General features: G+C 37.3%; 3 protein-coding genes across 3 annotated transcripts; 2 read left to right on the forward strand and 1 right to left on the reverse strand.

Moving 5' to 3' along the window:
• The first annotated feature begins 14,838 nt into the window (after positions 1 to 14,838).
• Positions 14,839 to 16,395, forward strand: LOC146922558 (uncharacterized). The gene is made up of 2 exons (XM_085711561.1): positions 14,839 to 15,840; positions 15,919 to 16,395. The coding sequence occupies exons 1-2, from the start codon at positions 14,839 to 14,841 to the stop codon at positions 16,393 to 16,395; spliced, it is 1,479 nt and encodes a 492-aa protein (XP_085567687.1).
• A 476-nt stretch (positions 16,396 to 16,871) lies between these two features.
• On the forward strand, positions 16,872 to 17,849 carry LOC146922559 (uncharacterized). The gene has a single exon (XM_085711562.1). The coding sequence runs from the start codon at positions 16,872 to 16,874 to the stop codon at positions 17,847 to 17,849; it is 978 nt and encodes a 325-aa protein (XP_085567688.1).
• A 2,493-nt stretch (positions 17,850 to 20,342) lies between these two features.
• On the reverse strand, positions 20,343 to 21,395 carry LOC146922560 (uncharacterized). Its single transcript, XM_085711563.1, has 3 exons — positions 21,308 to 21,395; positions 21,012 to 21,208; positions 20,343 to 20,891 (listed from the first exon to the last, which is right to left on the reverse strand). The coding sequence occupies exons 1-3, from the start codon at positions 21,393 to 21,395 to the stop codon at positions 20,343 to 20,345; spliced, it is 834 nt and encodes a 277-aa protein (XP_085567689.1).
• Between the last annotated feature and the right edge of the window lie 820 nt (positions 21,396 to 22,215).

Here is a 22,215-nt window from a genome sequence, read left to right on the forward strand (position 1 = left end):
CTTGTCATTCAAGCTTTCAATACAGGTTATTTCAACCCCTCTATGTCTGAGACGCTTATTGCCCTTATTCCTAAAGTAGAGTGCCCTAAACATTTCAAGGATTTTAGGCCTATTAGCTTATGCAATACCGATTACAAGCTGATTACCAAAGTTTTGGTGAATCGATTGAGGCCTATGCTAGACAACATTATTGGGCCTTACCAAAGTAGCTTCCTTCCATGTCGAGGAACTTGTGATAATGCTATTGTCTTGCAAGAAATCATACATTCTATGCATAAATCCAAAAAGAAAAAAGGGGATGTTGCCTACAAGATTGATTTAGAGAAGGCTTATGACAATGTGAACTGGAATTTTCTTGAAACTTGCTTGAAAGATTTTGGTTTTCCAAACATCACTGTCAAATTGATCATGCATTGTGTTTCATCCTCTACGTTATCTTTAATTTGGAATGGGAAGAGACTCCCAAACTTTTCTCCTACAAGAGGGCTCAGGTAAGGGGACCCCCTTTCCCCTTACCTTTTTGTGTTGTGCATGGAGAAACTCTCTCTTACTATTTCTGAGGCTGCTCAAAACAATTATTGGAAACCTGTCCAAGTGTCTAAAAATGGACCTAGATTCTCCCACCTCTTTTTTGCAGACGATGTACTCCTTTTTTCCAAGGCTACTTGTGATCAATGTAGACTTATAGCTGACATTTTCAACAAGTTCAGCAGTGCTTCAGGTCTGAAAATTAACTATTCCAAATTACGGGTTCTTTTTTCTGTTGGAGTCCCAAGAAGCAAAGTTGTTCAGATAACCAACTTATCATCCATTCGCAGTACTCATTCCTTGGAAAAATATCTTGGTTTCCCAATGATAACTGGCAGAGTTAAAAAGGAGGATTTTAATTTCATCATTGATAAATTAAATGCTAGGTTGTCCTCTTAGAAGAATAAACTTCTCAACAAACTTGGAAGATTGACTTCAGCTAACTCGGTGATCAACTCAATTCCAACCTACTACATGTAGATTAGTTGGCTCCCATCTGCAATTTTCTCTCAAATTGATCAGCTCACGCGTAAGTTTATTTGGCAAGGCAACTCTAATAAAGGTATTCACCTCGTAGGTTGGAAACAAATTACTCAATCGAAGAAGCATGGAGGTCTCGGTGTAAGACTAACAAGGGAAGCAAACACAGCAATGTTGGGCAAACTTGTTTGGGACATTCAACAGAATTCTAGTAAACCGTGGGTTCAATTGATTCAAAGTAAGTACCTGCATAATCAATCCTTCCTGAATTGTAGGCGAACATATGGATCCCCTGTCAGGAATTCTATTTTCAAATCTAAAGAGGTTCTTAAAGGTGGCTATTGTTATCGTATTGGTGACGGCAACTCTTTATTTTGGTATGCTCCTTGGCTAGGTAATAATCCTCTTTGTCATTAGGTTGATTATGTAGCTATTCAGGACACCCGTATTAAAATCAAAGATGTCTTTTCTGCTGATGGTTGGCAGCTAAATCAATTATACACTTCTTTTCAGCCTCATCTAAGTGATACTATAAAAAGTTTTGATATGGTTTTAAATGACTCTGTTGCTGATTGTTTTATTTGGAAAGAAAATATTGATGGCAACTACACTGCAGCAGATGGCTATAAATGGTTGTTAGATAACAGAATAACCCCTAATCATCACCAGAGTTCTTGGATATGGATTTGGAAACTTAAAGCTCCTGAAAAAATAAAATTCTTCATTTGGTGTGTTTGCCACCAATATATTCCTACCTTATCTATGCTTCACAAGAGAAATATGTCCCAATCTGTTTGTTGTTCCAGGTGTTTGCTTTATGAGGAAACTATTTTTCACTGTCATAGAGATTGCTCAACTTCTAAAAAAGTGTGGCATGGTCTTGGATTTATGGACATCAACTTCTTCTCAAATTTAAATCTACAGGATTGGATTCGAACTAACTCCACTGGCCCGTCTATGTGTCTGTACTTAGCATGGCTTTGGTGGAATTGGAGAACTCGTAATATTGTTTGTGTGGGAAAGGAAACAATCGTTTTGTTTCAAGTCCTTGCAGAAACAAGAAAACTTGCCTCTATTATGGAAGTTTGTGTTTGAAATAGTAATATTTCGCCAATTGACATTAAATGGGTGTCCTGGCATCCAACGAGAGGATTGTTTTGTTCTAAACGTGGATGGAAGCTGCCTTGGTGACGGTAGAGCTGGAGCTGGTGGTTTAATTAGAAAAGGGGATGGCAGTTGGGTAACTGGGTTCAACGGTTTTCTAGGCATTGCCAATAATACTTATGCGGAACTTATGGCATTGTTTTTTGGTCTGAAGCTTGCTGATAATATGGGTTGCAATCAAGTTTGTTGCTATTCAGACTCGAAAACTATTATTGATATTGTTTCTAAGCCGGTTAACAAGTACCATTGCTATGCTTCTGTCATTGCTTGTGTTCATGATTTATTGAGAATGGATTGGGAGGTGCAGTTATGCCACTCTCTCAGAGAAGGGAATGCTTGTGCAGATTTTTTGGCTAAATTGGGTGCTGCCAACGATGACAAGTTCAAGATTTGCGACACTCCTCCAGAAGACTTGAATTCTTTTCTTTTATGTGACTCCTTGAGGGTTCTTTATCCTCGGGGCTAAGCTTCTTTTTCCTTTCTTTTTCTTTTTTAAGCATATGTACCCAAAAAAAAAGAGGTGGGTTCTTGACTATTTTAAAAGTAAGATTCCAAGGTGTTCAATACATAATTCAAATTTGTATATGTTGTCATAATAATTACATCTACAATGGAAATTAGAAATGTCGAAACTGTCATTGGATACTTGTGCACGGAAAATTGTATGTTTTTTTATTTTATTTTATGGAAAACTGTTTCTACAATACAATGAACTTGAATTTCAAGCTTCTGAAAGTGTAAAATACGTACAAAGAAATTAAAACTCATAAATTTAAGTGCATGAAATTAAATTGACAAGAAAATTAAATTACTTGAAAAGTAAACTACTTGGAAAGTAAAGTGTATAAAATGTTCATAATATGAATAACGTCATTCAAATAATGTTCTAATATTTATCTTGCACTTATGAATCGACTTTTAAACTATCATTCTATTACTATTATTTTTTCCCATCATAAGTCTATTATTACTATATTATTCATTTGATCTTTTTATTTATACTAGCGAAAACACGAGCACTCACGTGCCCGTCTTTCCGCTATTTTTATTGCGCTAACGTTTGAAAATTTTAAACGGTGTTTTCTTATGAAATTTTGATTAAAACTAAAAATATAAATGTTTGTTGCTTTCACGATATAACAAACCAAACTAACCATGATCATCTATTTCAATGACACCAACATCAATCTTTATTATAGAAAAAATTGTTTAAGGGTATAATTGGGATAATGAAAAAGTAAGAATATATATAGTCTATATATATATATATATATATATATATATATATATATATATATATATATATATATAGGAAATGTTAACTTGTGCATCAAGGCACAAGTTAATGAGTCAAATGTAGAAACTTTTTATTGGAATTCGTGTATTGCATTTAATTTATTGACTTTTAATTAGTTGAATGCACAAATATTAATGGAATATTTCTATTTTTGGATTGCTTAACATGTGCCCTTAGGGCACAAGTTAACATGACCCTATATATATATATATATATATTGATATCGTGTTTGTTACATTTTTTTAATATTTAAATTTATTCTTATCTATTTGTTACATGTGTTATTTGTATTGAAATTGAGAGCATTTTTAGAAGGAAAATGTTAACTAGTGCCCCACGGGCACTGGTTAAGGAAGCAAACATAGTAACTTTTGCATCGAAAACTGTGTAATCAATATCTCAAAAGTCAAAAAAGTGTCATTTATAATTTAATTTTTCCTTATTTAGATATCTTAACCAGTGTCTCGGGGGTACCGGTTAACATAACCCTTTTTAGAAAGTGAAAAAGTCAACACAAAAGAGTTGAAAGGGTTTATTTTCTTTATATATAGTATAGATCTAGGTATAGAAGAAAGTCATGCTATCATAGTTTTATGATTGGGATATCTATGGTGGGAGGGAATTAAATTGAATTTAGGTTGATTCAGCAATATATGCGTCGATGCAAACGCCGAATTTTTTTTCAAATCGTATTGTTCAATTTTTTTTGGTCAAATCGTTCTATTTAATTTTTTATTGGTTTTTCAAATTGAAGACAAAGTCCTTGATCAAAAAGACTTGTAACAATATATTTCTATCCAAAGTAGCAAACCATCACAACGAAGCAATATTTTTTGTTTTTAAGGAACAAACCAATATTTTTCTTTCAAAAAAAAATCAAAGCAATATTTTGTTTGTCTAGAATTAAGGCAACAAACTTTATCCAAATTGTAAGCACAAAAAAAAAAGGGTTCATGGTTCACACAAAAATTAGAGAGAATCTAAAAACTTCAATCGTGGATAATTTATAGACATTAATTCCAACCTATGCCAATAAGCCAAATAGAAGGGCTTGCTCTATACCACTGGTTGAATTTAATTTAATAATTAATTATACAACAAATGCTTTCTCATATACTATGATGTATCTACAAAATATATACTATGATGCTGAAACTTAATAGTTAAATAATTATGTTACAAAGGTCAAGAATAAACAACACACATAAAGAGAGATGGATAAAGACTACCTAAACTATGTGTTGGCTTGTTGATCTTTCAATGTCTTTTTAGGCTCTTGCACTATAGCTGGAAACAAGACTTAAGATATATGAAAAACCAATTCGATCAATATTGAGTAACGTGTGTGTTTTGTTTTAATATATATTGTTATACACAACAAAAATAATGTTTGTTAATCTATACTATATATAAAGAAAACTACTCATTTCAGCTCTTTTGGGTTGGATTTTTTTTCCAAAAATGCTTTCAATTTTCAATACAAATAACACATGTAACAAATAGATAAGAATAACTTTAAATATTAAAATAAAAGTGTAACAAACATAAATGTTCAATTCTTTACTTTATCATTTAAAAAGTGTAACAAACTAGTTGGATGTATCTATACTTACTTTTCATTATCTCAATTATACCCTTAAGCAACAACTTTTTCCATAATAAAGATTGTTGTTGGTGTCATTAAAAAATAAGAATTTAGATTATTTTTTTTTTGTTAAATTGTCGGTTTCATTGAAATATATAATCATGGTTGGTTTGATTTGTTATCATTTGAAAGCAATAAACATTTATATATTTTCTTTTAATCAAAATTAAAATTTCATAAAAAAAAATGTTGTTCATAATTTTCAAACGCCAGTTTTCAAACATGAGTGCCCGTATTTTCGCTAGTTTGTTATAATATTTAAATTTATTCTTATATATTTGTTACATGTGTTATTTGTATTGAAAATTGAGTGTATTTTTGGAAAGGGAAAAATCCAGCCCAAAATGTTGAAATGGGTCGTTTTCTTTATATATATAGTATAGAAGTATAGATTGTTTGTATTCTTTTTTTATTTTTGACAAAATTCTTTGTTTTCTTTTTTTCTTTTTTTTTTGTTTTCTTTGTTTTCTTTTTTAACAACCACTGTAATTGCTAATATTTGTCATTCAAATAAATCCTCTATTTTAATGACAAATCATAGGTGCATTTTCTTTACATACTTTTCGTATGGTTCTTCAAATAATTAAAATTCACTTTTTAAGTTTATAACAAAATTTTTTAAAAAAAATGTGGATTTGAGAAGTCATAGGTAGTTGTGCATATATTATGTGAAGTATCTCACGAAAAGCATTTAAGACAATGCACCTAAGTTTCATCCTTATTTTAACTATAGCAAAAAACTAAGGTTGATTTTCATAGATGCTTTTCATATGGTTCCTAAATAAACTCCTCATGAAAAGGGTATTTTTAGCTAAAAATCATATGAAAAACACATAAAGAAATTCACATGAGTTTTGTCCTTTAATTCAAGCTATTTATTTATTTCTCAGTTTTATCGTTCATTAAATTATATTTCATTTAGCATAGATTTTTTCAAATTTAATAGATAATTCATTCATTTTGTAATTATATTGATAGAGAAAATTTTAGATTATTATTTGATTAAATTATTTAATTTAATCTATTTTATATATTTTTAACAAAATAGTTTTGTTTGCCTTTTTGTGCTCATTTTTTTTTCATTCTAAACACACACTCTTGATAATTTTTGAGCTTAAATAACTAGAATTTATTTATTTTATATTTTATGTAGCTTTTGTTTATTAAAAAAATAAAAAGAAGAAGAAAAAACTCACTATCCGACTCAATGACCGACTAATCGGAGGTGTCCAATCCCACCATCCATTTGTGAGGTCATTTAAATCCATTTCTTAGGTAGATTGTTCATATTATAAATATAAACAAATTATTAGAACAATCAATATGAGTTATTAGTTTTTCTTTTTTTGACAAAAAACGGAGTTATTAGTTGTAGTAGACTGTTGAGTTGTAATTGTGAGAATTGTATGCTAAATCGGATCGGAGAGAAAAAACAGAGCATCCCAACAAAATAGGAATTTTTTTTAGTGTCCAACTGAGAGTAATTGTCAATGTCTTTCCACGAATTTTTCTCCCTCTCTATGCTAGTTTGTTTTAACGAAGCATAATTATCAAAACTAATAGATCGTGGATTTTGTCTTTATTTTTTCAAATAAAATTAAGAATTAGTATTTTTAGTGGTGGCGAGGGTTCGAACCCGGACTTTGCATAAACCCATGATGACATTTTGAACTTATTTAAAATAATGTGTTTATGGGTGCGTTTGTTTTGGATTTTTTCCAAAAAAAATCTATTTTTTCCTTTAAAAAAATCACTTTTTTCATTTTTAAGTGTTTGTTTAGGATTTTTAGAAAAATCATTTTATCAAAAAAATCTATTTTGATCATAAAATGAAAAGCTATTAGGATTAGCTTTTCTCAAAATCTATTTTTTTCAACAACAAGGAGGTAACATATGTTCAAATTAAAACTCATTTTTTAGAAAAAATGGATTTTTATGGGTAATAGACAAACAAAAATAACTTCAGATTTTTTTTAAAATCTCTAAAAAAAATCTCTATATTCTTTTAACATAAAATCCATTTTTTTTAAAGCTGAAACAAACACACCCTATAACGCATGATAATTTTTGTAACATAAAATCTTAATTGTATTATTATCCAATTTCACAGCTGAATTAACAACAAAAATGTATACTTCAAATATAAGGTGTTAACCAAGTATTTTACGTAGTTTAAAAAAATGACAAGTACATGAGATTCTTGCTTAAAAAAAAGTACATGAGATTCCAAAAGAGGATAAAAACACTTTTTTTTTTTTGGGTTTAATGGAGTAGAGAAATTGGTTAATACCACAACTAAACTTTTTTTTTGGTTAATACCACAACTAAACTTTTGTTATAAAAAATTATCCTCTATACTAACAAAAATTCAAAAAATAAATGAACAAAAAATATTTTGGCAAAAAATTAAAAATATTGTTGTAAATATTTTGTGTTCAAATAGCATAGCTTCATTGAAGATGGTGTGTCGAAGAAAGAGAAGGACTGTTTGGATTTTTTGTTTTTCCAATAATTATTTCATCCACTAATCAAATTTAGATAATTTCGAATGATTAGATTTTTATTTATGTTAACCCTCTGGTTTTCAGGGAAAAGGGGGTCTGTAATTTAGAGTTTGGCTGAGAGGTAATTATGCCTAACCAATGTTCTCCTGAACAATTCGTCCTTGGTAAAATTCATTAAACACTTGAGTACAATTATTTGGGAGTGGAGCTCGCATTAACCATTTGAGGATGATTGTTTTGTTTAGACATGCGTATATAGTCACAACCTCAAATAAATTCTTTTAACACACAATCATAAAATTTACATTATTTATATTATTTTAAGAGAAGATGTAACACCCATACTAGAAATTACATAGGATATCTAGTATGCTCGTTAAACTTGACATTGAATGTATATTGTACACGACGGTGCTACTATTTCAAATGTATAGACAAGCAGTTTTATAATATGTTCGAAAGAAATTTTTTATTATTGTAATTTTAATGTATCAAGTATCTCATGTTCAACATCCGACTAAATATTATAGACAATTTAGTATGGACGTTACAGAAGGGATCCATTGACTCCAAGAGTAAGTATCAAGAGTTACTCCAAATCCTAACCATTGATTTTAATCCTAATTAATGGTTGTGATATTGTTATTAATCCTCATTATTAGGTTTATATACTGCTTCTTCTTAAACATAATCTGTGTATAATAAAGGATTTTTGATTCATTGTCTCAACAATAAATTAAGACACTAAATGGTGTGCATATCTATACTAACCTAAAAGAATCATCGACCCCAAAGAATTGAATTTAGAAAAACTTTGGGATGTGATTTGGTTTTGGCGAGCCTTTATAGTTTTTTTTTTGTTGGTAAAATACCTTTATGATTTTTATCCAATTTCTTTCTTGGATTCTTATGTTTTCTTAGGAATAAAAGAAAATATCATTCAATTAAAATCATTAGGGGTGTAAGCGGTTCGGACTAAACCAACGAAACCGAAAGTCCAAACCGAACCAAACCGAAAAAATATCCGACCTTGTTTGGTTCGATTTGAAACCGATCCGAACCAATCAAAACCGATCTAGTTTGGTTTGGTTTATTGTTTTTCATTTCGAGATCCGTGAAACCGATGAACCAATCCGATGATAACCTCACACTCCTTATTTTACTAATATTATCCTACCTCACACAAACTTATGGTTAATCCCAAAATTAAAGTCCAACATAAAATACTTTTTAATCCACTCACTTTCTCTCATCATTATCTTCATCTCATCTCATCAGTCAGACTCTTTATCTCTTGGTAATTAATTTTATCATGTTTATGCCATTGATTTGTTATTTTGACTATGTTTTAATTTTAGGATGTGCTTTTTGGAATTTTTGTGTTTGTTGATGAATGATGCATGTATGTATCATGGATGATTGAAATATTTAAGTTTGATGAAGTTGTTTTTGAAGAATGATGGATGAATGAATTTTGGATCATATGTATGAAATATTGAGTAAGGTTAGTTATGAAAAGTTGTTTGAAAAATAGAGAACATGAAAAAACAAAATATGAAATACAATTATATAAAGTTCTATGAAATATTTTTGTGAGAATATGATTTTTTTTAATTGTATTATTAAACAAACCGGTCAACCGAACCAATCCAAACCGAACCAAACCGATTAGTTTGGTTCGGTTTCTTTTTTGAAAAACAATGAAAACCGAACCAATCCGAACCGATAAAGATTTCATCGGTTCGGACATTTTTTTGACTGAAAACCAATCCAAACCGAACCGTTACACCCCTAAAAATCATGGTTTTTAAGAGAGCAGAAGAACAAATCAGTCTTATATTGAATTCGATAGAAATTATTTTTGATGAGATAATGATACAAACAGAGGAAATTAGTATAATAACCTATTTATTTGAGATTTCCATTGGTGTATTGTTGAGGAGAAGGAAGTACAAAATGTCCACAATAAGAATTTTTTTTGAACAAACCACAATAAGAATTAATACCAATTGATCACAACCATTAATTCATATTAATATCAATGGGTTTAGTTCCTATTAAAAAAATTGGGTTTTACTCCTTATAAATATATAATTTTTTGTTTTTTGGTTCTTATAGTTTTGTTTTAGTCGTTGCAAAATTAATTTATATTGGATTTGTCCTTGAAACATATAGAATATTTCATTTATATCATGTGACATGTAGAATATTATATTTGGTTTAAATTCGTTTCCATTAAGGTGAAGTTTTTCGCTTTTTTTAGTTTTGTTTGACAAATCGCTTATTTTAGTTGTCTTATTTAAAAGGCTTCTATTATTATCTTTTTTTAAAAAAAGTTTCTTATACAATATACGTACTTTTTTTTATAAGAATTATAATATACGTACTTATCATTTAATATTTGAATGTCATGACATTTTTTAATATGTTTATTTATTCAAAATAACTTGAATTTTGAACTTGTCAAAAAAAAACTTGAATTTTGAATAAATTTTACATATAGGATAGGCTATCCAACAAAACTTCAAAGTATCAAACAATTTTTGTTTTTTGCAATATGGGAATGGTCTCACCCCCAATGATAGGGGAGTTTGACATCTTAACTAAATGGTTATGTGTACGATCATAAGGCATGACAACAAAACCCATACCCGTGGTTACCCACCTGAACCAAACCCAATTTGACGGGTTTTCCCCGTTTTGACTGGGTTTGGGTATGGGTTTGGGTTTTCCCCGATTTCGAAACACGGGTATGGGACGGGTAACGGGTATATAGATACCCACCCTGAACCCATACCCAACTCCGTCCCAGATGTAGAAAATTATTTTATGTTCATATGTTATGTTATTTTGTTTGATAATTGTCGTGTTATAAAAATTACCATTGATATTTAAAGGAGCAACTAAATCAATCGGTCAAACAAATGTTAAAGTGAGCATATTGCAGGATAATGCATTACACCATTTCTCTAGGGGGTGCAAAAAAACTTCTATTTTTTATTAAAAATAAAAATCCAATGCGGGGACGGGGATGGGGTGGGGATACCCGAACCCGTCGGGGACGGGGACGGGGTTCAATTTCTCATCCCCGTTGGGTATGGGTAGAGTAACGGGTAAGTATATGAAAATCGGGTATGGGAACGGGGAATGTAAAACTCGTCCCCATCCCGCCCCATTGCCATGCCTATCATAACTCTTCGTGCATGGTAAAAACAGATTTAGAAGAAGAAAATCAACTTCGTGTTTAAGAGATTTATCAAAACAGAATAGTCACTAATGTTGGATATCACTACAGGAAAAAATAGTTGATGGAAATGCGGATTCAATTGATTTTGACACAAAAGTTGAAAAGTTGTTACTATTAAAATGATAAGGGGGAAACTCTTTAGGATTTATCGGAGTGTTACAAGGGTTTGATTGTTAATAGATGAGATGACATGTATTTGGAAATTTGATTGTTAGAAATTTGATCGTCCTAAATCAAAATCAAAGGGATATCACAAACTCTCCCTATTTTTAATATATATATATATATATATATATATATATATATATATATATATATAGTTTAAATGTGGCATTGGTCCCTGCACTTTGTAAAAATATGGTATTGGTCCCTCTATTAACTTTCTGTTAAAAAAAAAAACACATAACTAACGGAGTGCCACGTGGCCCAATCATTTCACGCCACGTGGCACTAATACCAATATTTTTACAAAGTGCAGAGACCAATACCAATATTTTTACAAAGTGCAGGGACCAATACCAATAGTTTTGTGTTTTTTTTTTAACAGAAAATTAACAGAGGGACCAATACCAATATTTTTACAAAGTGCAGGGACCAATTCCAAACATAAAAAAGTGCAAGGACCAATGCCAAAATCTGATGAAAGTGCAGGGACTAAAGACATATTTAAGCATATATATATATATATATATATATATATATATATATATATATATATATATATATATATATATATATATATATATATATATATATATATATATATATAGACACACACACACACTAACGAAAATATGGACACATATCATTCTTTCCGCTCTTTTCATTGTGTTAACGTGTGTAGATTATCAACGATATTTTATAGAAATCTATTCTCTAATTATTCTCTAATTATAAAACTTAATGTTTACCAAAAATACAATCTTACCCTTTCTTAATTTTTTGACACATATTATAAAACTTAATGTCTACCAAAAATACAATCTTACTCCTTCTTAATTTTTTGACACATCATCAAAATTATATTTTGTTGTGTCTTTTGTTTCAACCTCCATCTATTTTTTCTCTCTTAAAAACAAATTAAAACAAACTCATTCAATAACCACACTAACTTAATCTTTTTTTAAAGAACAAACAAACTTAATTTTCTATCTTTCTCTAATCTTTCTCTATTCTCTAATTACGAAATTTAGTGTTTACCAAAAATACAATCTTATCTCTTCTTAACTTTTTGACACGTCATCAAAATTATATTTTTTTGTGTCTTTTGCTTCAACTTCCCCCTGTTTTCCCTCTCTTAAAAACAAATTAAAACAAACCCACTTGATAAAATACACTAACTTATTTATTCTCTAGTTATTATAAGAAAATTTGAGGTCATAATTGGAATAACAAAAAAGTCAGCCAAAAATCTTTCTGAAAAGGGCTATTTTCTTTATATATAGTAAAGATAACTTTGATTTGAGTGGTGTCTTAGTTTTACTTATATTTGAACATTATTGAGAGGGTTAGCTAAATCAAATAGTTTGAGCTAAACATTTAGAAGTTAGAGGTTCAGATTCAAGTCGTGACGAGGAAAAAAAACTAACATAAGAACAAAAATACTAACATTTTCCATTAAAAAAATAACAATATTTGAATATTATTTAAATGACATACTCGTATTATGAATCTATATATATATATATATATATATATATATATATATATATATATATATATATATATATATATATATATGTATGTATGTTCTGGACCGGCCAAAAGGACCTTTGGCCCATTACTTAGGCCCAATACAATCTAAAGCCTAAACTCCATGTTTGGCAGCATTACTTGCGACACACCCCTTCTCCTCGAGGGGGGGTGCACAGAGCGAACGAGACCGGTTCAAACGAACCCCAACGTCTCTTTGCACATTCTGCACGTTCCTGCAATAAACTCTCTGGCGGTTACACTTCACACGATTTCGTAACCGCCAGAACCAGGTGTGCCACCACAACGGCTCTGCAGCCCTCCACCTCTATAAATAGGGGACTCAATGCAATCCCCAAGGTAGAATCCCACTCTCCCTCTAAACCCTCACTCTCTGATCTCTACTGACTTGAGCGTCGAAATGCCTGCAGGTACACACCCCCCATCTGCTCCAAGAAGCATTCTGACGCATTCTACCACCGTCACAACCACCGCATTCAAAGCACCGGCAGTCACCTTCTGATCAGGTACGATTAGTGGCGCCGTCTGTGGGAAATATATATGCTCTCCCCGTTTTTATACTCCTAAAAACCAAAGCTTTCCAAAGAATACACCATGGCTGCCAACGGTGCCAACACCCATATATGAAGTGAGATACGTATCCCTCAACATGATGGCGTGACATCTTCACCTTCACTTGTGGATACACCCAGGGAGGAACCAGCTCAGATAGTTCCTCTCCAGCAAAGACCTCTGCAGGGTCCCCTGCGCTCTACAGAGACACCTGAAGATGCTACACCAACCGGTGTACTCGTCGGCAACATGATCCGCACAGTTCAACGACAGACATCGTTAATCGAGGAATATAACCGACGCCTAATAGATCTGGAGCAAACGCGCCCATCAGTTCGAGCCAAACGGACTCCTTCCCCAGTACGTAGCAGAAAAGGAGGGAGCCCTCGCCGATCACACTCCAGATCCCCGCTACACTCGGTGAGCATCAGATCTCCAAGTTACACCAGGAGATCAACCAGAAGGAGATCCCCCCGGCGGTCTCTACCCAAGCGATCCCCTCCCAGGAGGACTCCACCTAGGAGATCTCCTCCACGCCGAACTCCCCTGGAAGATCTCCGCCCAGACTCAACGGGCGCTCTTGGTCATCCTCCAATTCAGAGGACTCTCGGGATACCCAAACTGATCGTAACGCTTACGGTCTGTTCACACGGCATATCCGAGAAGCTCCTATTCCCCGTAGGCTGGAGAACCTCCACAAATGGACTCGTACGACGGGACAACCGACCCAGACGAGCATATCGAGAACATAGAGGCGGTTCTCACCTACCGGTCAGTGCAAGGCGCCATCAAATGCAAGCTTTTCGTCATTACCCTGAGGCAATGAGCTGTTACGTGGTTTAAGAACTTGCAGATAAACTCCATCAACTCATGGAGCGATTCTGTCACGAGTTCACAACCCATTTCACCGCGTCAAGGACGCAACCAAAAACGATGGCTTCCCTCGAAGCCATCGTCCAAGGAAGAAACGAACCCCTCAGAGATTACATCGAGAGGTTCAACAAAGAAGCCGTTTAAGTACGAGGCGCCGATGAAACAATGAAGCGGTACCTCATCGCCAAAGGTCTGCGTGAAGGGACAGACGTGAAGAAAGCTGTCCGCTTAGATCGCCCAAGGACTCTCAACGAGTTCCTACCGATCGCCATGATCTACATCGCCTACGAGGAGGAGCTGTACGCGGACAGCCTTAATAAATACAGGAAGGAGGAACCTGCCACTGAAACCTCCAAAAAGCCCTTCCACGAGAAAAAGAAGGAAGGCAAAGCTGCTAGGGAAAGCAAGAGGCCCAACGGTCACTTCACCGAGTACACTCCCTTGGCTATGTCATGAGAAAAAATTCTTGCTGAGATCGTCGTAGCCGATCTGAATGAAGCTGGCATCAAGCCACCAAAGGCTCCGTCACAGGAGAGGAAAGGGGTCGACAAGACAAACTACTGTCGATTCCACAAATGCCACGACCACACCACCGATGACTGCATCCATCTGAAGGATGCCATTGAGCTCCTCATCCAGAGAGGCTGGCTCAAACAGTTCGTCAAGAACCCGGAGGCGGAAAGAAAGATCGTCGAGCTCATCGGTGACAGTTCTGAACCTGGCAAAACCATCACCATGTCCGTGGAACATCTCGGTGATTTCCCTGACAACGTGGAAATCACCCCCTACTCATGCACATGGGAACGTCGTCACGGGAGGAACGCTGAACGTCTCCATGGGGAGCATGAAAAGGAAATTCGAGGAACTCATGAGCGTCAACTTGTTGGCCCCCTCCAATCACGGAGGAAGGCCACCTTTGGCGTTCTACGATTCAGAACTTCCTGGTGGAGCCTCAAATTCCGCCATCCCATTGCTTGAACGAGCATCGATGGCCAATACGGATGTCCAACGAGTCCTAATTGACACAGGGGCCTCATGCGACATCATGTACACCAGCCTGTTCAAAACTCTCCAACTAACGGAGAAAAATCTTTCTCCCTACGTTGGGAATGAACTCTACGGCTTCAACGACTCGTTTACTCAGCCATGGGGGTACGTGGAGCTGCTGGTCACCTTCGGCGAAAAGGATGCCAAGAAAACTGTCAAGATCCCATTCTTGCTAATCGATTGCCCTTCTCTCTATAACTGCATCATAGGGAGAACCAGACTCGCCCAACTTGGGGTTGCATGTTCAACGGCTCATCTGAAGTTGAAGTACCATGCAAAGGACGACATCATCGCCTCTCTCAACGGAGACATCGAAGCTGCAAGAAGATGTTTCCTCCAAGCCAACAAGTCCCAGAACTCGGTTTCCCAGTCTAGCAAACCTGCTGAGGACAATGGGAAAGCTGTTGCGAGCACGCTGGACACCAACTTCGTCGAACTTGATCCCAGGTTCACCAAGGAAGACCTCAAGGAACAAAAATGGGAAAAGAAGGATCCGCTCAATGCGAAACTTCTTAGACCTGTTCCAGACGGTGAGTTCGAGCTAGTCCCCTTCAGAGACGACCCCTCGAAGAACTTCAAAATCGGCAAGGATCTTCCCGAACTTGTCAGAGCACAGCTGATCGCCTGCCTCAGGGAGAACGTTGACCTATTCGCATGGAGCGCAACCGACATGCCCGGAATCGACCCCAGCGTCGCTTGTCACCAGCTGACAGTAGATCCCGGAGTTAGCGTTGTAGCCCAGCGGCGTAGAAAGCAGTCTCCTGAAAAATCAGAAGCTGCAGAAAAAGCTGTAAAAGACCTCCTAGAGGCAAATTTTATTTCTGAGGCCAAATACACTACGTGACTCTCCAATGTTGTACTTGTCGAGAAATCTAATGGAAAATGGCGTATGTGTTTTGACTATACTGATCTTAATAGGGCCTGCCCTAAAGACGCTTATCCCCTTCCTAACATCGATAAACTCGTAGATAATTCCTCTGGCTATAAACTTTTATCTTTCATGGACGCATATTCTGGGTATAACCAAATACCCATGGCAGAAGAAGATAAAATGAAGACAACCTTCATGACCGAATCAGGGAACTATTACTACAACGTAATGCCCTTTGGTCTACGAAATGCGGGGGCAACTTATCAACAAATGATGAACAGAGTCTATGACAAGACACTTCTGGGCGATATCCTTGAAGTCTACATGAACGACATGATAGTAAAATCCCAGCTAGAAGTGGATCATGCTGCTCACCTCAGAAGAGTTTTTGAACAAACTCGGAAGTACAAAATGCGACTCAACCCAGAGAAATGCACCTTCGGAGTCCAAGCGGGTAAATTCCACGGTTTCTAACTAATAGAAAGAGGAATAGAGGCGAACCTGGATAAATGCCGCGCATTTACCAAACTCCCAACGCCCCACTCTAAGAAGTGTATCCAAACACTTAACGAAATGCTAACTGCCCTCTCTAGATTCGTGGCAAAATCCACTCAACACGCCCTTCCTTTCTTCAAGCTTTTGAGGAAAGAAACGAAGTTCGATTGGACAGAGGAATGCGAGGACGCTCTAAAGCAACTCAAAGAGACCCTCTCGACACCGCCCGTACTCTCGCGACCCGATCAAGGTGAAACATTATACTTGTACCTATCCGTCTCTTCTAACGCGGTAAGCGCCGTGCTCATTGAGAAACGACAGAGGGACAAAAACCAGTCTACTTCACCAGCAAAGCATTGCTAGGGCCAGAGACAAGGTACCAGAGAATCAAAAAGGAAGCTCTCACACTCCTCACAGCAGCCCGAAGACTGAGGCAGCACTTTCTAGCTCACACGATGGTAGTCCGGACGGACCAACCCATCAGGCAGATCCTGTGTCGCCCAGATGTAGCCGGTCGGATGATGAAGTGGTCACTCGAACTATCCGAGTTTGACATACACTACGATTCCAAAAAGGCACTGAATGCACAGGTGTTCGCCGACTTTCTCGCCGAGATGACTTTCCCAGCTGAGGATAACTCAGAGGAGTGGACCGTCTTCGTGGATGGGTCATCCAACTCTAGGGGAAATGGGGCCGGAATAATTGTGGAAGATAACAAAGGTATCGTTGTCGAAATCTCCCTCACTTTATCTTTCCCTGTTACAAATAACACTGCAGAATACGAGGCCTTCCTGGCTGGTTTAAGAACCGCCCAAGACATGGGGGCCAGAAAGGTGAAAATCTTCACCGACTCGCAACTTGTGGCTTCCCAAGTCACTAGAGAATTCCAAGTAAAAGAAGACCATCTCCAAAAGTACGTCCAGTCAGTACTAGAGAAGATGAAAGAATTCGAAACTGTCGAAGTAACTCACGTTCCCCGCGAACAGAATACTCGGGCAGACATTCTTTCAAAACTCGCAAGTACGCGAACTGCGAACGGAAACAAGACCGTAATAAAGGAGGTTCTCGAAAAACCGAGCATCCAAGAAAAAGGAGCTAAACCTCGAGACATCAACTCGATCATCGGAATGGAAGATTGGAGGGGCCCTATATCTCGATACATAGAGAGTGAGGAACTTCCCTCTGACCCGAACAAAAAGACCAGGCTGAAACGAAGGGCTAGCTCATTCACTTTAGTGGAAGGGACCCTATACAAAAGGGGTTTCATAACGCCACTTATCAAGTGTCAGGGACCTAACGAGACCCAAGAAGTCCTCGCCGACATCCACGAAGGCATCTGCGGACAACGCCTTGGTGCGAAAACTCTCGTGAAAAAGGTCCTACGAGCCGGATATTACTGGCCTACCATGCTAAAAGACGCCCAGATTACGTGAACCTCTGCGACAAATGTCAGCGACACGGGGACATGCACCTAGCACCTCCCGCTGAACTAACGTCCTTAGTTTCCCCTTGGCCTTTTGCATGATGAGGCATCGGCCTTCTGGGACCATTCCCTAAAGCCACCGGACAGCTGAAATACCTGGTAGTCGCCATCGACTACTCAACAAAGTGGATCGAAGCCGAACCACTGGCTAAGATCACAGTTAAAAACGTACTCCGTTTCTTCAAAAGAAACATCCTAGCAAGGTTTGGGGTACCAGCTCTAGTCGTATCCGACAATGGTACACAGTTCACGGAGCAAAGGTTCCAGGACTACCTAAGGAACATCGGCATAAAACAAAGCTTCACCTCCGTAGAACACCCTCAAGCCAACGGCCTAGCCGAGGCTGCAAACAGGGTCATTCTATGAGGGATACGAAGAAGGCTAGACACGGCCAAAACTCAGTGGGCTGAAGAGTTACACGCGGTCCTCTGGGCCTATAGAACTACTCCCCACTCCACCACTGGCGAGTCACCCTTGCGGCTCACTTACGAAACGAAAGCGGTCATACCAATTGAGTTGACAGAACTCACTTGGCGAACTGATGCCAACACTGACTTCCCGACCAACACAGCCAATCTGCGTGAAGAGCTCGAATTCGTCGACGAAGTAAGAATAAACGCTACCTTGTGGGAGGCAACGCTAAAACAAAAAATCGCCGCTCGCCACAACAAGAGAGTCAGAAAAAGGGAATTCGAAGTAGGCGACCTCGTTCTCCGGCGAAACCAAAAGGATACCGAAGAAGGGAAACTAGCCGCCAACTGGGACGGGCCCTTCAGGATCCGAATGAAGACTGGAACGGGAGCTTACAGACTCGAAGACCTCCATCAAAACGCTATTCCAAGGACTTGGAATGCATAAAAACCCAAAAAGTATTACACTTAGATGGTAGACAACGCCAATTTACTCTAATGTACATACTCAGTTCTATGCAACGAACTTCTCGCTCTCCAACAAACATATAAACGGAAGAGGAAAGTAGTGCCACTCCGAATCCAAAAAGAAAAAGGATGAGAGAAATTTACACAACAAATTCTCTTACTCCTCGGTTTGTACGCTTACCGCTGCGACATCACTGCTCGGCATGTTAGGTAGAACCCAGCTCGTGGTGGGTGATTCACGCCTCAGTGCGTTGAACTTAGAATGATTTCTTCGTTCATCCGCTGTTACACGTCTGAAACACAACTTTGGACACACATTCAGATAAACGATCTCTTGGATGTGCAATACTTCTAACTAATACCCCGCATAGACAGTTGGAAACCTCCTGCCCAAACTCTTCCTTGCAAAACAACGCAAAGGTAAACTTTCCAAACAAAATTACCTGGGAAGAAAAGGGCAAAGCTTTGACTTCATCAAGTCAAAGTGACAAGAAGTCAGGCGGGCATGCTAAACTCTCCAGTCATTAAATCACTTCGTCGAAATAATGACTGCGGGGGGTAGTCCATCCCACCACAGCAAAAAGCACTTCGGCTTAAAAACCTCGCACTTCAAAAGCGAGTAACAATACAAGACGAACAGCTAAGAGCATACGAATTATTGCCGTTTGTAAAACACACAAGATAGATAGTTCGATCTCAACAAATACTTCAGACAGTATTAAAAAGCCTCACACGACGAGCAATCAAATTCAAAACATTATACTTGAAAGTAAATCATACATTTCAGACAAGTGTAATTGAGAATAGTGCAACTAGGCATGGCAATGGGGCGGGGTGGGGACGGGTTTTACATTCCCCGTCCCCATACCCGATTCTCATATAGTTACCCGTTACCCTACCCATACCCAACGGGGATGAGAAATTGAAGCCCATCCCCATCCCCGACGGGTTCGGGTATCCCCGCCCCATCCCCATCCCCACAATGAATAATTTTTTTTAATAAAAAATAGAAGTTTTTTGCAACCCCTAGAGAAATGTTGTAATGCATTATCCTGCAATATGATCACTTTAACATTTGTTAGACCGATTGATTTAGTTGCTCCTTTAAATATCAATGTTATTTTTCTATATCGCGGCAATTATCAAACAAAATAACATGACATATCAACATAAAGTAATTTTTTGCATTTGGGACGAGTTTGGGTATTGGTTCGGGGTGGGTACCTTTATACCCATTACCCGTCCCATACCCGTGTTTTGAAATCGGGGAAAACCCAAACCCATACCTAAACCCAATCAAAACGGGGAAAACCCGTCAAATTGGGTTTGGTTCAGGTGGGTAACCACGGGTATGGGTTTTGTTGCCATGCCTAAATGCAACTGTATTATAAAAAGTGCTAAAACTACTAAGGGCGCACAATGTCATTACAAACTTGGTTCTTGAAGAAAAATTAATTACAAAGGCTTCATCATGCCTAGGCGTCATCAACATGCCAATCATTTTCTTCCAGGTCGAGGGGCGGAGTGATCACCCCGTCTTTTACCTCACTGAGGGGATGAATTCCTTAAACGTTCAGCTCGATACCCAGGTTCACCACCCTCAGCTGAGCCACTGCCCGATCGAAGCCAAGCCGGACGGCGTCCACCAAGCTTCCTTCCAGCTCACCAATCCTGTCCACAAGGTCGGCACGCCGCAGGACCACATGGTCTTCCGCATCATCCTCTCCAGAGAGGTCCTCCTTCTTCAGAGCTTCCTCCAAGGACGTCTTCTCCTCAACCAGCTTCCCGGAGGAATCGGTTGCTTGCTCAAGAGCAGTACGAGCCTCTGACAGTTGCTCCTTCAGGACAACCAATTGACGGTCATGGTCTTCCGCGATGGACCTCTTGCTCCTTTGATCCTCCTCAAGAGCAGCAACCTTAGCGGTCATAGCATCCCTCTCCCACACCAAAGCATCGACCCGAACCTCACCCTCAAGAAAAGCATTGTTCAGGGCAGTGGCGACCTCCAAGGCCTTCATAGTGGCAATAACCCCATCGGTTATCGCCTTACTTCGGCAAGCGGGGCCTAGATCCTGGATAATCTTCAACTTGGGGTCATCCAAGAAAAGGGTCAACTAGGGACCACACAGCTCCGGTTCAGACCACACATTTGGAAGCTGAAGGAAGTTTCCTTTCTTAGAGCGGACAAGAACGGCCTTGATCGACGTCATTGGGTCCTCGGAAGACACTCTCACCCTCTGCCTCTTCGCAGAATCCTGCACCAGCTCCTCAGAAGGCTCATGACCTTCAAAGTCCACCACAGGACCAGAGGTTGAGCCAGGGCCAGAACCAGCTATAAGGTGCTCCAGAGATTGAACGTTCTTGCACTTTTTCTTGGCCGAGATTTTCTTACTCGCCGCGTTCACTAGAGCCCCCAAATCTTTCATTTTTCCTGCAACACAAAGATAAGGAAATTTTATCAGTTAGGGGAAACAAAACAAGAATGTGGTAAGAAAGCAAGCAACTGAAAAACAAAAAGAAAGTAAACTACCAAGGCAGGCTTCAAAATGCTCAGAAGTCAACAACTCATAAGTATTGATGAGGCAGGGCTCTGTTACTGGGGTCCCATCCGCACTCATCACAGGGTTTCCCTGTTTATTGTAACGCCCTCCTTTTATTTAATTATTTTTATTAAGTTAGAATTTATTTATGTGATTTAATTATTTATATGAGGTGTTAGTATTTAATTATGTGGCATTATTCAATTATTTATTAGAATATGTGAATTATTAGTGTAAGTAGAATTGGGGGTTAGAATAAAAAGAAGAATAAGTTGTTGGGCCCAAAATAGGTTTAGAAAGAATAGAAATGATATAAATAGAGGAAGCTAGGTTGAGAGAATAGTTGACAACGTACGTTTAAGTTTTGGAGAAAAGAGGAGAAAAGCCAAGAGAAGAAGAGAAGAAGAGAGAGCTGCGATTTCTGCAAAATTAAGGTAAGGGTGAGACTATCTTGCTTTAATATTAAGTTGTAAATCATTAGATTACATCTAACAAAGTTGGGGAGAGTTTGTGAGATTAAGAGGATTAGGGTTTTGAGTGAAGAATTGAGGATTAATGGATGAAAATTGTTAGATTGATGTAGAAACTGTGAACAGTCCTTAGACAATCCGTAGAATGATTATTGGAATAGTTTTGAGGTTTAAAACATATGATTAGATCAGAAGTCGCTGAGTTTAAGAATTAGGGTTTATGAGCAATTTTGATGATTAGATGATGAAGAACCGTAGAATTGATGAGAGAATCATGAAAAAACCTTAGATATCCTATAGGAATGTTATTAGAAGTAGTTTGATGGTTAGAAACATGAGAATGGATGAAAAGTTGAGATTCTGAGAAAAAATGATTTTAAGTGTTTTTGAGAAATAAGTGATTCTAGGATAAGCTGTTTTGGAGATTT

This window comes from Medicago sativa, chromosome 5 (genome assembly GCF_051527215.1).
Source record: "Medicago sativa cultivar Bolivia chromosome 5, Bolivia_mono, whole genome shotgun sequence".
NCBI lineage: Eukaryota > Viridiplantae > Streptophyta > Magnoliopsida > Fabales > Fabaceae > Medicago > Medicago sativa.